General features: G+C 59.1%; 1 protein-coding gene and 1 long non-coding RNA gene across 2 annotated transcripts; one reads left to right on the forward strand and one right to left on the reverse strand.

Annotated features, from left to right (window-relative positions):
• Positions 1-3,917: 3,917 nt before the first annotated feature.
• Positions 3,918-6,367, reverse strand: LOC141954218 (uncharacterized). The gene is made up of 2 exons (XR_012632127.1): positions 6,237-6,367; positions 3,918-4,226 (listed from the first exon to the last, which is right to left on the reverse strand). It is a non-coding gene; the product is annotated as an uncharacterized LOC141954218 (long non-coding RNA).
• Positions 5,015-9,154, forward strand: PIM1 (Pim-1 proto-oncogene, serine/threonine kinase). Its single transcript, XM_074893521.1, has 6 exons — positions 5,015-5,343; positions 5,438-5,544; positions 5,642-5,692; positions 6,218-6,587; positions 7,292-7,468; positions 7,792-9,154. The coding sequence occupies exons 1-6, from the start codon at positions 5,262-5,264 to the stop codon at positions 7,896-7,898; spliced, it is 894 nt and encodes a 297-aa protein (XP_074749622.1). The 5' UTR covers positions 5,015-5,261; the 3' UTR covers positions 7,899-9,154.
• The last annotated feature ends 6,041 nt before the right edge of the window (positions 9,155-15,195 follow it).

A 15,195-nucleotide genomic window follows, 5' to 3' on the forward strand; every position in this document is an offset into this window, starting at 1 on the left:
AGGGAATAACACAGGAGAAATGTGTTTCCCTCCCCTCCTCCCCACCCTGACCTTGCATCACCCAAAATAGTGATAAATGAAATGAAAATGAAGTGTTTTGGGACAAAGCCTGGGCCCTGGCTCAGGTGGCGGTGGGATGCCCAGGCCCGGGGGTGACTCCCATCACCCAGCAGGGTACAAACCCAGTGCCTGGGCACAGCACCCAGCCTGTGCCCCTGCACAGAGCCCCGTGTCCCCGGCTGCCCCCTCCCCGCTGCTTGTGTCCCCTCTCCCTGCCCCTTTCCCAGTGGGTGGCACAAGCCCTCTCGGAGAAGCGGATTTGCCTGCCTGTGCACAGGGATGATCCGGGCGTCTGCAACTGAGGGGAACGGGAGGGACGAAAAAGCTCCTGGGGCTGTGGGAGGACACGGCCGGGAAGCCTGGCTGGGCACCCCAGGACACGCCACGCGTGCAGGGGACCAGCTGCTGGGACCTCGCTGTGGAGGGGCTCTCAGGGATGGGACCACGCAGGGGCCGGTGGCTATCGCCCCGCTCCGCTTGCTGGGGATGGGAACGGGCGATGTGTGGCCCGGGGTCCCCACCGTCACCCCGATGCATCCCTCTTTACCCTCCTGCTCTGCAAGAGGGTTTGCTTGTAAACAGCAGCCCCTGGGTAACACTTTTAATCCCTCGCCTCTTGGCTATTATTCATCCCCAGCTAACCTTAAAGCCTCCCCCTTTTTCTCTGCGAGGCACCCCCAGAGCAGAGGAAATTCCTCAGCCCTGACGTGATGTGAAACACGAGCGGCTCAGCCCCAGCCACCCCCTTCCCTGCCCCAACCTCGCCGGGCCATTTCCCAACCCAGGTTTCCCTGTAGCATCCCACTCCCTCCCGTTCCCCCCCCCTCCTTTTTTCCCCAACCACCCTTTTCTGCTTTAGACATTGTAACCCGAGAGGCTGGAAATGCAGTTCCTTTCATCTTCCATTTCCCACATCCTGAGAGTCTGGGGAGAAGGAGCCCACCCAGATGAAGGAATCCCAAATATGTGGCTCCCTCCACCTCCCCGATCCCCTCCGCCGCCCCCCGTGCGGCTCCATTCACAAAGCAGATTAGCCATGCTGCCGCCTCCGCGCACACCTCTCCCAAAAAGCCCGCGCTAAAAGCCAACATATTAAAAAAAAAAAAAAAAAAAAAAAGTTTACATTAATAAGAAGAAATCTCCACGTCTGCTCCTCCCAGGGATGGGTCCCAGCATCTCCTGCCCCACTCGCAGGTCCTGTCACCTTCCTAAACTGGTGGGGATTGGCACCCAAAGGCCCAGGACTGGGGGTGCTGCCTTAGAGGGGTTTCGGGGTGCTCCAGCACACCAGCGAGGACCTTTCTCACCCCCTGGCCTTGGGTGACTCCAGTGCAGGATGGGATGTGCAGTTCCCAAGCTGTCACCGCTGCGCTGGGGTCTCAGCTGGGTCTGGGGGGACCCCTGGGACCCAGAGGATGGGGAGGGGAAGCAGCATCCAGCCAGCACCCTGCGGTTCCGCTGGCTCTCAGCATCCATGATCCCAACCCACGGCTGCGGGGAGAGCCCAGCACCTCCACAGCCCCCCCAGAGCCTCCATGCACCCCGGGATTGGCCGCATCCTGCACAGCGATGCCCATCACCTGCCCCCCGACAATGCTGGGGAATGCACACACACTTGACAGCATTTCCAAAGTCACCAGTGAGACCCCAGGCACCTTTCAGGTGACTTCAAGCGGGTGACGGCGCACTGGGGGTGTCCCAACCGCAGCACCCACTGCCTGGCCGAGGGCAGCACCCGCTTCCTCGCCGGTGTAGCCAGGGATTGCTCACTGCGCGTAGGTGGGAGCATCTTTGCTGGCCCAACTGAGGAAGGTTTCACGCTTTCCCTGAGGACCAGCAAGTCCGTGCCACCACTTCACCCCACACCCTGGGCCAGCCGGTTCTGCGGGCAACCGAGCCCGAGCGGAGGGAGCCACGGGCAGATGCAGCCAAGGTCACGCAATGACTCAAAGCTCATGCTAGGAAAACCACAGCCTTTCTGTGTCATGGCTTTAATCGCCCCGCAATCCTCCCCTCCCTCCTCCAGGGATGCTGTCCCCTCCAGAGGGGGATGCTCACGGGGCTGATATGGGGTTGTGCTCCTGGCTTGGCATTGACCTTGCTATTTTGTCTGCAAGACACAGGTGGAAAACTCAATTTTAACCCTCCACAGGCTGCAAATCTGCTCCCCCTCCTCTCCAGGGACACGTGGGTGGCAAATCGCCTTTATCTCCGCCCTGGGTATTGCCCTGGCCCTCCCCATTTTCACCTATTTACTAATTGTGCTGGCGGGGAAGGCGAGGAGGAGGAAATACAAAAAGTAAACTGCGAAAGCAACACTGCAGCTCCAAGGGCCCAGCACAGCAATCAAGCGATAAAGCAGTAATTAAGCCTGATTATCATGCAAGGCAGCCCCGGTTAGACTGGAATGCCGCTGAAGAGCCCGAAAGCTGCCGGGATTGTTTGCAGGGCTGAGAACTGATCTTGTGATGTCTGCTGGGAGCTCCTCTCCCGCAGACCTGCCACCAGCTCCATGTGCCGCCCTGGGGTCCTGGTTCTCCCCAGGCATGGTCCAGCTTGGGTTTTTCCTCCTTGCGAGCCCTGTGCAATCTCCTCTGAGCTGCAAACTGCTCTCTGGGGGCTCACGCCAAGCATTGGGTTTGACCCAGGGGTGGAAAGAAGCAGCTGGGTTCAGGGACGCTGCTGCCTGGTCGGGGCAGGACCTGCAGCCCTTCTTGGACATCCGTGTGTCCACGCGAGTGCCAGGCATGTTAAAAGATGGGGGCTGCTCTCCTGCACCCGCCAGCCTCAGCGGCTTTCATCCTGGAGGAAGAAGGTTGGGAAAAGGGGTGATCCCTACAGATGAGGCCAAAGCAGGATGGGGTTTGTTTCATGTTGGCTTGAATGTCTGACACATCCCAATGGCCTCGCCCGGGCTGGCAGGGGAAAGGTGAGTACGTGGGATGGGCTGGGGGGGAAGAGGCGGCTCCCAGCCCTGGTTTGGGGTCATTTGGGGAACAGGGATGCATCTGGGTGGGTTATTCTGGAAAGAGATGGATATGGTTGGGAAACACGGCCGCATCCCCGCTCCGCACGGCCGGGGCATGGAGAAATGTCTCCCCACCGCCTCCAAGATGGGGGTTTTTCCCCAACCCAGAGGGGATGCAAAGCCGGCAGGAAGAGGCGGCTGCTGACTCAGTCCCCCCCGGGGGAAATTCGCAGTTGGGCAGGTTTACGCACAACGATGATTTGGCCCCAGATCATCCAGGTTGCAGGACATGCTGCTCCCTTTGACGCTAATTAGCAGGTTTGGGCAGAGCGAGGAAGAAGTTTGCACCTCCCAAAGAGGTCAGGGGAAGGCAGCCCCCAGGAAAGCCCTGGCTTTGTTTGTCAATAAAGAGCCTGGGTTTCCAGGGCAGCCCCTTCGGTACCTTTCATCATCCCTCAAAGAATTTGATAATGAGTTTGGGGCCAGATGCTGAGTCACCTCGGCCCAAGGCTGAGCACCGACTGGCAGAACCAGTTGTCCCAAATATGCCCAGGCGTCGGGTGGGAATAAGGCAGGAGAAAGGCGCTGCCCGCCCCTCTCCTCCACCCTCAGCTTGCATCACCGCAAATAATAACAATAATATATTTTAAAATAATTTTAAAAAGGCTGACGGCTGCTGCGTCAGATTCTCCGCACTTTTCCCTGAACAAAAATGTCACCTTCTGGGTAAAAACCAATGCAGGTTTTCCAGTTTTTAGGTGTTTAGTTGTCTCAGCCCCTGAAAGAGGATGTGCCGCGTTCTCGGTAAATCTAAAAGAGGCAGCGGTGGTGGCGAGTCCTTCCCGGCCGGCGCGAGGGCTGAGCCGCAGCTCTGTAGCAGACTTCGGGGTTTGTGTTTTGGTTATGGTTTATTATTTTTTTTTAAAGAAATACTAAAGGAGCCGGGCGCTCACCAGCATTTCCAGTAAAGCCCATTCGATTTCAAGCAATTCATCCCACAAGTATGTGTGGGATGCTGGGAACTCCTCGGTCTTGCTCGGGCGCAGGAGCCCAGATGGGCTTCGTCTGGAATAATTCAGCTCCCGGTGGCTGGAGCTCTTTGCTCCACATGCTCATAGAGTGAGTAATCAGAGACCTCCATCCAGTAAATTATTTATCTTATCTCTGGAACTCGGGGAAGCATCTCAGACAGTGACTTCTGAAGAAAAAAAAAAAAAGGGAAAAAAAAAATTTAAAAAGAGGGTTGTTAGTCAAGAGTCCCCAGCTGGAGTCGCCACTTTTACTAGAAAAGGGAAAAGTTCAGGCAGCGGTTTGCCGGTGATGAAGTAACGGCAGCGCGGGGCGGGAGGACGGGACGGGGTCCGGGGGGTGCTGAGCACCACCGGGAAGTTGTGAGATCGCAGGAAAAAAACAATAAAGAATAAGCTAATAAAACATTGGGATTTGGGCGCGGATGCGGGAGGAAGAGGAGCTCCGTGGCTGCCAGCCGGGCGGTTCTGCCGGCCCGGCAGAGAGCAGCCGGCCGGGGCGAGCGGGCAGCGTGCCCGTGGGCCCGATCCCGGGGTGGCGGCCGGGCCGGGCCGGGCCGAGCCTGCCCGTGCCCCCTGCCCGTGCCCCCCCCCCTCCGGTGCCGTTAGCGTTGTGCAAAGCCTTGGCAACCGCGGAACGCGGCGGGACTCCCTGGGGAACGGGGCCGCGGCCGGGCAGTCGGGCGAGCGACGCCCGGGAGCAGCGATTTGGGTCTCTCCATTTTTCCCAGCCCCGACCCCCCCAAGCCGCCAGGACGGCTCCCCCCGCCCCCCGCGCGCCTTTGGCGCCTTTTCCTTCCCGCCACGTCGGGCCCCGCCGCCTCGGCCCCGCCCCGCGGCTCTCGCGCTATTGGCGGGGGCGGCGCGGGGCGGCCCGGCGCGGCTGGGCCTGGCGCGGCAGCACCGCCCCCCGGCTCTGCCCGGCCCGCCCCCGGCCCCCGCTACCCCCGGGGCCGGCGGGGGGCCGCCGCGCCACACGGGAGCCCGGCAGTGCGCGGAGGAGCCGCGCCGAGGCCGCTCCCTCCCCGCCCCGCCAAGCTACCGCCTCTATCTCCTCCTCCTTCGTCTCCTCCTCCTCCTTCTCCCCGGGCTCCCCCGCCCGACCTCAGCCGCTCGGCAGCCCGAGCGCCGGAACCGAGCCGCCGGTGCCCGGTCCGGTTCGGGAGGTGCCGAGTCCGGCCCCGGAATCGGGCGAGGGGGCCGGGATGCTGCTCTCGAAAATCAACTCGTTGGCCCATCTACGTTCCGGGACCGGCGGGGAGCTGCACGCGGCCAAACTACAGCCAGGTAAGAGCGAGACGGGCCGGTCTGGCTCGGCCCGGTTCGGCGGCGGGCGTTGGGCGGCTGGGGCGGAGCGGTGACGGCCCGATCTCGCCCGCAGGGAAGGAGAAGGGGCCGCTGGAGGAGCTGTACCAGGTGGGCCAGCTACTGGGGAGCGGCGGCTACGGCTCCGTTTACTCGGGCATCCGCCTCTCCGATAGCACCCCGGTAAGTGGCGGGGACGGCGGCGGGGCGGAGGAGGAGGAGGAGGGGGAGGCGGCGGGGCGGGCGGCGTGCTCAGCCCGCCGCTCCCCTTGGCTTGCAGGTGGCCATCAAACACGTGGCCCGGGAACGCATCGCAGAGTGGGGTGAGCTGGTGAGTGACCGGGGCTACCGGGAGAAACCGGGGCGTCACGGGGTGGGGGATAAGGCGAGGCCCGGGCGGGTGGAAACCGGGACACCGCGGGGGGAGCGGGCGTGGAGTCACTGGGGGACGCGGAGCATCCCCTTGGCAGGGGGGATCCCCGGGCACCGGTGGGGTCGAACAAGGGGGCACCGGAGCATCCCGGGCGGGGGGGTGGTGTGGACAGAACCGTAGGGGGGTACCAGCGCATCCCCTTGGCAGCGGTTCCCTGGCACCGTGGGGGGCCGGGCGGGCGGGCACCGGAGCATCCCGGGCGGGGAACTGCCTAGTAATGGGGGGGGCGGGCGGGGGGACACCGGAGCATCCCCTTGGCAGCGGTTCCCTAGCACCGGGGGGGCGGGGGGCACCGGAACATCCCCTTGGCAGGGGGGATGCCCGGGCACCTGTGCGGCCAGGTGGGGGGGTACCAGAGCATCCCGGGCAGGGGCTACCGGACCCCTGCACCACCCCTCTGACGGCATCGTGGTCCCCCCGCAGCCCAGCGGCACTCGAGTACCAATGGAGATCGTGTTGCTGAACAAGGTGGGCTCCTCCGGCTTCCGCGGCGTCATCCACCTCCTCGACTGGTTCGAGCTGCCGGACAGCTTCGTGCTGGTGCTGGAGCGTCCGGAGCTCGCGCAGGATCTCTTCGATTTCATCACCGAGAGGGGATCCTTGTCGGAGGAGGTCGCGCGGGGGCTGTTCCGGCAGGTGCTGGAGGCCGTGCGGCACTGCAACAACTGCGGTGTCCTGCACCGTGACATCAAGGACGAGAACATCATCGTCGACCTCGCCACCGGTGAGCTCAAGCTCATCGACTTCGGCTCCGGCACCTTTCTCAAGGACACGGTCTACACCGAATTTGACGGTGAGCCCACAGCCGGGGGGATGCTCCCGGTACCGGGCATTGCATGGCCCAGGCTGACCGGGCACCGGTTCCCCCCTTTGGAGGGGGGGGGGGGGGGGCGGGGGGCGGGAATTAATTATTCAGCCGTCTGCCAAGTTGCTTTTTGGCACGGGGCGGATGTTGTGAAACGGGAGCCGGCTCCCAGCCGCTGCCACCCACCCTGCCCGGGGCTGGGGTGGGGGGAGCCAGCCTGACAGAAACAAACACCCGTGGGGGTAGCGGGCGGGGGGGGGTGGTGGTTGCAAAACCCGTATGCTGGCCGGTTTGGTTTGCAGGCGCGGAAGGGCTTGGGCTGCTTCACTCCCCTTGTTTGCCTTGGCTTTTTTTAATTTTTTTTTTTTTTGGCTAAGGCGGGGGGGAAAGGCGTGGTTTTTCCCCACCCGTGGGGTTTTTTTTTCTTTTTTTTTTTTTTCTTTTTTTTTTTTTTTTTTTGCATGTAACGGTCGGGCCTTCCCCGGGCCCGTGCTGCCCTCTTCTGGCACCGGCGGCTTTTTTTTACAACCCAAAGTTTGTAAACAAGAGTCACGTGTTGGCGAGGGGGCGGCGGGTCACACCGTGTGTAGTCCCTCCCGCCACCGGTGCAGCCCCCGTGTCCCCAAGGACGCTCGGGTGAGGATCCGGGAGCGGGCAGCATCCGCCTGACGAGCTCCGCCTGTCTCCCGTAGGAACACGAGTGTACAGCCCGCCGGAGTGGGTCCGCTACCACCGCTACCACGGCCGTTCAGCAACAATCTGGTCCCTGGGCGTCCTGCTCTATGACATGGTCTGCGGGGACGTCCCCTTCGAGCAGGACGAGGACATCATCAGGGGCCAGCTCTTCTTCCGCCAGCCGATCTCCCTCGGTGGGTACCCGGCTTCGTGGCGGGCAACGGGTTTGGGAGATGGCACCAGGCGCACGAGCATCCCCGCTCTTACGGCTGTGGAGGAGGTTGATCTCCCATGGTTAGCTGGAGGAGGTGGCACGTGAGGAGATTGATCTCCCACGGTTAGCTGGAGGAGGCGGCACGTGTCCTGCCATGCTGTTCTCCTCCAAAACGGCTCCTGGATCGGGAGGTTTGGGGGTAGCTCTGAGCACACCCAGCACAGCCTGGGCACTGCGGATGGTGGTGGAAGGTGGACAGGAGCCTTCTCTGACTGATCGGTGGTGTCTGGTTTCTCTCCCCAGAGTGCCAACATCTCATCAGGTGGTGTTTGTCCTTGCGACCTTCAGACAGACCATCTCTGGAGGACGTTTTCAACCACTCATGGCTGCAAGGCATTCACCTGCCCTAGGAGATGGCAGAGACCCCACCTGCACGGTTTGGCCTGGGACCCTGGCACATAACAGCTCCAGGCATCTCCTGGCCATAAGAAGCAAAGAAAACCAGGCTTCCTCACGAGCGTAGCACTGAGCAGGGATCATCAGATGGGAACACGCACATCTTGTCCCAAAGCTGGGCTGGAAACCTGGTCTTGCAAGTGCCGGTGGCCACCATCCAACCCAGCTGTCCTGGACTCCATCTGAATGACCCTGTCTCATTTGCTGGTCTTGCCAGTAATTTTTTGTTTTGTTTTGTTTTGGTTCTGTTTTTGGTGGCTCCCAAACATCTTCTTGACCACCTGAATTCGGGACGGCGAGAGGATCAGAGACCTTACTGCGAGAAAAGCTTCAACGGGGGCAAAACTGCGGGGGGAGGGCAGGTACCATGGCTGAATGGCTGTCTCCTCCGCTGTCACCGTGCTCGAGTGCCTTCAGTTGAGATCTGGGCTATGCTGGAGGAAATACTTGAATTTTCCTACACTGCTGCTTTTCCAAGACTCGCCTGGGTATATATTTCCTCTTTTCAAAAAGAAAACAGGTCAGAAGACACTTGGGAGCCAAGCAGGCGATCCCTCACCTCCCGTGCCTCCACATCGCGTGGATTTTCTGGGTTTCTTTGCTTCCCGGTGCCCTCACGAATGCACAAACAATGCAAACCAACAGAGCTGTAAATGTGTTCAAAGTTATATAGGAGCGAAGTTTGATGTACAGTTGTTAATAGTGATAATGTTTTACCTTTGTTTCTTTTTTCCAGTTTTTGTTTTTAATTTATTTTCATGAATTTGTTTTTTAAAGAGAGAGTTCTAGCCGGTAGGATAACTTATTTATTTATTTATAATTCAAGTGGGTTTCCAACCCACGCCTTGCTTCTACAGCTGCTGATCCCCCGGTTTTCCATTTGGGTCTTCCCTCCGTGTCTGTCCCGTGTCCATCCCCAGCCCGCAGTGTTTCTGTCTGGCGGAGGTGCGGAGCGGCTGCCTGCTCCCCAGCTGTCTCTGTACATAGTTCTGGTGGCTGTTGTTTCCTTGCCATGTGTTTTGTTTTTCCCCACGGGTGTCTTGTTTGGGGCTGGGGAGGGGGGAGCTGGTCCGGGCTGTCTGCGCTGTCGAGTCTTTATATGTAACTAAGTGTTTAGCCGGCGGGTTTTTTCTTAATAGTTCATATTGTACAGGGGAATTCAGAAATCTTATTTTTTTTATGCAGTTTTAAATAAAAACAAACCACTTGACATGATGGAGACATCCCTTTATTGCGGGGCGGGATGAAGGATGCTGCGAGCGTGCTGGGTACCAGTGGCCACACCGTGGCGTGGCTACTGCGGGGACCACCAGTTTGTCTCCAGCTGAGACTAACTCTGAAGGTCCCACCCAAAGGCTCGCTGAGCAGCCTTAACCAGGACCAGCCAGCCGACAGCACCACGGGGAAGGCTGGATCCATCCCTCCGCAGGGTGTTTCCAGTGCCGACTATTCCTGGCAGGTCTGGGAGGAGAGATCAAAGGGCTGTGGAGCCCTGTGCGTTTTCCATTCATCCGCAGGCTGGTGCGGAGCATGTGCTGGGGACAGCAAGTAAACAAACATCAAAGCGACCTTGTGAAAGGCCGGATGTTGTCAGCCAAATTAAATTTTAGTAAGGCAGATCCTGTTGCTCCGGCTCTGTTGGCGCGGAGCGGGTGTTGCATGCCGGGTGCCGGTGGGTGAAGAAAGCCGCCGGCGGGCTGTCCCCACCTCCAGCTCGGCTGCGGTGAACGCGGAGCGAGAGGAAGTTGATCTTCGGATTACGAGAAGTCGGTCGCTATCAGTCAGCAGCGGTAACGCTTCGCTCGAGCTTTTACCCTCCAAACTGTCAAACCCCACTTCCCAGCTCTGCGGTGCTTCGGCTTCAGGGGTGTTGTTTTTGGTTTTTGTTATTGCTTGGGATTTTTTTTTTTTTTTTAAATAAATGTGCTGAATTTTGAAGCCCTGTTCCTGCTTGACCTCATGGCGCACCTGCTGCGCTGCGCACGCAGGGCTGTCTGCCCCAAGGAAGGAGCACATTTCCCCTTCTGCAGGTTACTTTGCAAGTCCCCCAGATCTCAGACAACAGGACTGTCCTTTCCTTGGCTTGCCCCAGGGCTTTCTTGCTTAAAACCCCCGTGCCCAGGCAGCGGTCCCTCTCCCTGGCTCACCCCGGGCTTGCCAGCACCGCTGTCTGAGCCGGGGGGCTGCTGTGCGAGGGAATGGGGGGTCCTGGAGCCACGTCCCAGCCTCGTGGGGTGACGTGGTGTGCTGTGTCACTGCTGTGCCTCTGCCTTCAGCAGAAAGCGTTAACTCAGTTTGTTTGTTTTGCCTTTTTTTTTTTTTTTAAACTCAGCTGCATCTTTCATCTCCTCAGGGCTGCTACAAGCAGGAAGCGCAGCTCCAAACGCCTTCAAAGTTTAGGCCTATTTTGAGATGTGGTTTGTATTTAACCTCCTCTGTCGCTCGCTTTTTGCCCGGACCATCCGGGAAGCTGCTCTTACACGAAAGCAAACCTCCCCGCCACGCTGCCTGCTACCGTGAGGAGCCTGAGCCCCTCGGGTGGCCGCTGTCCCCCTCGGCACCACCGAAACGCTATCGCGGCTGCCCCGGCTGCGGGCTGAGCTCGGCCCACCCTTCCTGTAAACGCGTTAGCGGTGTTTCTTAGAAAACTCGCCGCAGAAAGGCTGAGCGGGTCCGGCGCGGGGCTGGGGTGCTGATAGTCACTTTGTTTCCGCCTGTTGCTGATGATTTTGTCCCTGCCAGGCTTGTGCTGCAGGAGGGGAACGGTGCCATCGTGTCCCCCAGCAAGATCCCGCTGCCCGGGTACCACTTTGTCCTGCCAGGGTGACGGGGTGTACCCAAGGTTTGGGTGTTGGAAAAGGATCGGTGCGTGTTTGATCCCTGTGCACCCGCCTTCCTGTGCAGTGACGCCTTCACGGGGCTGAGAGCCACCAGATTCATGTCCCAGACCTCTGCCATGGGGACAGGATCAGAGTAGATGTGATGGGGGACCTGAAGATGGGCAGCTGATGCCTGTTGCTCCCCTCCACATCATCGCATTGTGGCATAGGGGCTGGGGGAAAGGAAAAGGCCTTTTCACCCCTCATTTCTCCTCGACAGGGAGATGTTCGCTGCCCTTTGGGGCTGTCAGCTATGATAGGAGAGGATGAAGAGGCAGGAGTTTTCCAGCAGGAAGCGATTTGGAGCCAGCATCGCACTCCCACCTCTATTTCACAACTTTTTATTGCTCCCCGCTGTCAGCAGGGGAAGGACCCACATTTCGGAAAGCAGAAAAAAACGATGAAGTAGGAGCAGGATGAGATTTCAGACTGTTGGACCTCCCGTTCTGGGAGCACCAGAGTCCCATGGATGGCTGAGGACTTGCAAAGGGCCAGCACTCATCACACCTGTGGCTTCCTGTACCCATCCATCCCCTGCAAAGGTGCTTCGTGATGCAGAAAGGCCTGGCCAGGGCAGCCTGCAGCCACAGCAACAGCGATGTTTATATTTTGCACGTCCCTTTCTGGGAATGAGAGATGAGCAACAGCCAAACCTCTGCCACGGCTGGAAAAACGCAGATGAGCACCGAGGAGAAAAACCACCTGGGGAGCGGGGGCCGGGCTTGCCGCAGGGACCCGAAGAGCTGGAGACTCGGAGGTGGCATCTCACCCCACGTCCTGTCACAAGGAAAACATCCAGCTGCCCCCGAGGCGGCGTCTGAAACCCTTTGGCCCTTCTCAGCACAGTGAGTCACAGGAGCTATTTTAAACACCTGCCTTAGGATGAGGTGAATTATCAGCAAACCAGGTGTCCCTCGGCTCCGCTCCCCAGTAATGAATCCCGGTGGAAGTCGGTCTCCAAAGGCTTTTTGCCGACGGCCTGTGTGGCAACAGCACCACCTCCACAGGGCAGGTGGGGAAACTGAGGCACGGAGCCCCAACCTGCTGGAGATCTTTTGTGGTGGAGCTTGGGTTTGCCTGCCTTTCCCTGCTCTATCCTTCCTTAGGCTGAGACCAGCCACAGAGGAGCTCCCAGCTTTAAACCCCTGATGGCCCCACATCCCCCAGGCAGGGGATTTAGTCCTCCAGGAGTCAAGACTAAAGCCCTGCACCTCCTTCAGCATGAACCCGAGGTGAAACCTGTCCCTTCCCAGACCTCCTCCGAAAAATAAACCCCGTGCTGTGATGGTGAGGGCGGCCAGGTGCTGGTTTCAGGCACCTGTAGCCCCGCTTGAGACCAGAGTCTCATGTTTGGGGGTTTACACCGACCTTCTTGAGAGTGGGATCTGCGTTAACCCTGCCTGCGTGACACATCGAAACTGCATCACTTGGCCTGAGAGTTGGTGGGGGGTTTTATGAGGAAAAAAACACTTTATTCACTGTAAAAAAAACCCCAAACCAACAACCACAAAACCTTTCCAGTGGGTAAAGTTGAGTCAAATTTAGCAGCTTCAGCTAAAGAAACATATTTTTTATAGGGGTGACCGGAGTGTTTCTTTCATCCTTTTCCAAGCTTTTAGTCCCCTTTCTCCAGGGTAATATTTTTGTGTCCTTAATCACTGTATTTATTACAGTTAGGAGGGGGTTAAGCAACCCAAAAAATGGAACAACAGCTCCTGTTTCAAATTGAAGCAGCCGCTTCAGTTAACCTGAAATGACACACAGGCACGCGTGTGCATTTGAAAGGTTGCAGGGACGGAGGAGATCTCGCCCCGCTGCAAAAGCTGTGAGAAAAACAGAAGCGGCAAAATGTCATTTCAGGTCAACCCCTGCCAAAAGTCTTCATCTTCCCTCAGCTCCCCGAAACGGGCAGACGGGGCTGGGCCCCCCGGCACACGCGTGTGGCCTCGTAAGGCATCAGCACCGACCCCAACGGAAACCACCCCCGTGCTGCCACCCACGCGGCACGGGTGTGCCACACCAGCCGTGATCTCGGTGCCAGGCTACTACTCGTAGTAAAACACTCGCTGCAGCATCCCTGTGTGCATATGGGTGCATGTAGATTCCCCCCCAAAACACATAAATTTGGCTCAGTTTGGCCCAGGTTGGTTCCTGCCATCACCAGCTGAGACCTGATGCCAATCAAAGCACAGCTGAGGATGCCGAGGACTTGGATTTCAGTCTTTTTCCCCCATCCTCTGGGTGGGTTTTCTCTCCTTTTGGGGAGAGGAGCAGGATGAGGGCAGAGTGGAGACAATGAGCCCCCTTCCCTTGCCAGGGTGGAGGGGTCACTCTCCTGCTGCTCTAGCAGGGTGTTTCCAAACAAGGTCTTTGATAAAGTCAATAAATGAAGCACGAGAAGATGGAGTGTGACTGGCCATGACTCCAGGACAGACGGACAGACTCTCTGGCGTGCTCAGCCTCCCGCTGACACTGGGGGCTCCTGCTCTGATGCAGGATGGTTTCTATCTCTCAAAGTTTGCAGCTGTGTTACGGGATGAAGTGATTTGCAATAACCCTGTTTGTCACACCTTGCAGCCCACAGGTTTTTAACTCTGGTGGAAGGAACAGCGTTTCCACCCAGGATGAACCAGCACCTTTCTGGAAACTTTGCTAGTCCAACACTGCACCCCCTGACCAGGAGGGCAGTGATCTCCCTGCAGCTGGGTACCTCGAAATGCTCTATTGTTTGTCAGTTCTTAAGTTTCTCTTCTCCACTTCAGCTTTGAGATGGGAAAAGGAACTGACTCTTCTCTCTCAGTTTTCATTCTCATTCAAAATCGAAAGCTGTCAGAGATCCTGGGCTCGTTGCCACGGTCTTGGGCTCACTCTGCCCCTGAAATATCTCCCTGTACCCCGAGAGCAGCTGATGGCGAGGGAAGGAGCAGGAACAGGTTGGGTCAGGGCAAAGCACCCAGGTGCCAGACCAGGCCCTGTGGTGAGGCGCCAGTGACGAGCCTGTGCCGCCCTCTGCTGGCAGCCCTGTCCGCCCAAAACAGGCTGGTTTTGCAGAAATGCACCTGCTTTTTAATTTTTCATCCCTTTTTTGAGTGCTTCCGATCCTCCTGTTTCCAGAAAGGCTCTCCAAGCCTCTCCCTGAATGCTTGGCAGGAGCCATGATCCTACCAAGCCGGGACCTGACCCTGAGGGGATGGCGAGAGCCACCCTGGCCAGGAGGCTGAGCTGGGGGTGATAATTATCCCTTTTCCGATGACCCCCAACACCTGAGACACCCTGAGGGACAGCCAGGTCCCCTCCTGCCACTGCCCTGCCCTTTGCAAACAGGGGAAGCTGAGGCATCTCGTGAGGAACTGACTCATGTGGGGCAAGGCCATGCCGGCGGCCTGACCGTGTGAGGAGGCTGCTAATTCAGCAGGGCCATTGCACGTTTCCCTCAGGAGCAGGACGTCCCCATGTCCCCACAGCCCGGGGACTCTGGTGACAGCAGACCCTGTCCCTCTCTGCCCACACTCGGCGCCATTAAGGCCCAGTGGCTGCTGGCCACCCCTGTGGTGAGGTTTCTCCTCAGGGCACGAGATGGATGGCAGTGCCCTGCGGGCTGGCAGGGTCCCAGTCCCATGTCACTTGGGAAGTTTGTGGGGTTTTCTGACATCTGCGGGGTTTTTTTCCCAGTTTATCCCCATTTACTCCGGAGGTGACTGCTTGTGCCTCATGGCTTGCCCCATAATGGCGGCTCCTCCCTCCCCCTCGTTGTCGTTATGAGGGGACATTTTGGCACCGGGGCCTGGCTGGGGGCTGGAAATGGCCCCAAATGGCTTTGAATCCTTGAGGGGACCATGACAGCTGCGGGTGCCAGTGAAGCCACCCCGGGGTGCCAGAGGGACCCATCTGGGTCCCGTCTCCCCTCAGTGCTGTCCCCCCCTCCCTGCCCCGCGCCCGGCTCTGTCCGCCCGCTCCCTCCTGTGGCCCTGCGGGTGGTTTAACCCGCTTCCTCCCGCCCTCTCCCGATGGTTTCGCCCAGGTGCTTGCTGGGCGTGTCTCCCCACCCCGCACCGTGAGCGGTCTCTCCCCTTCCGCAGGGCGGTTTAACCGGACCGGGCCTCCCCTCCTCAGGGTCCCCCCGGCCCAGGCAGGCACCGCCGCCTCAGCCCCGCTGTCGGCCCCGCTCCATGCGGGCTGCTCCCCCCGCCGAGGCGGGATGGGTTATTCCCTCCTCCCCCCCCTCAGATGGTCTCTCCCGCCTCACGCAGCCCCACCTCCAGCCCCGCAGACCCCTCCTCTTTTCGTGACGTCACTCCCTCCGCCCGCTCGCCATTGGCCGATCCACAGCGCCTTGCTCGACAACGGCCAATGGCGGCGCTCTCTGCGCCCG

The sequence above is a fragment of the Strix uralensis genome, chromosome 24 (assembly GCF_047716275.1).
Source record: "Strix uralensis isolate ZFMK-TIS-50842 chromosome 24, bStrUra1, whole genome shotgun sequence".
NCBI classification, from domain to species: domain Eukaryota; kingdom Metazoa; phylum Chordata; class Aves; order Strigiformes; family Strigidae; genus Strix; species Strix uralensis.

Excerpts from the sequence above, each read along its gene's own strand:
- PIM1 (XM_074893521.1), top strand. The coding sequence starts at position 5,262 with ATGCTGCTCTCGAAAATCAACTCGTTGGCCCATCTACGTTCCGGGACC. Across the intron at positions 5,545-5,641 it reads GCCTCTCCGATAGCACCCCG|GTGGCCATCAAACACGTGGC; the intron begins GTAAGTGGCGGG and ends CTTGGCTTGCAG. Across the intron at positions 7,469-7,791 it reads CCGCCAGCCGATCTCCCTCG|AGTGCCAACATCTCATCAGG; the intron begins GTGGGTACCCGG and ends TTCTCTCCCCAG.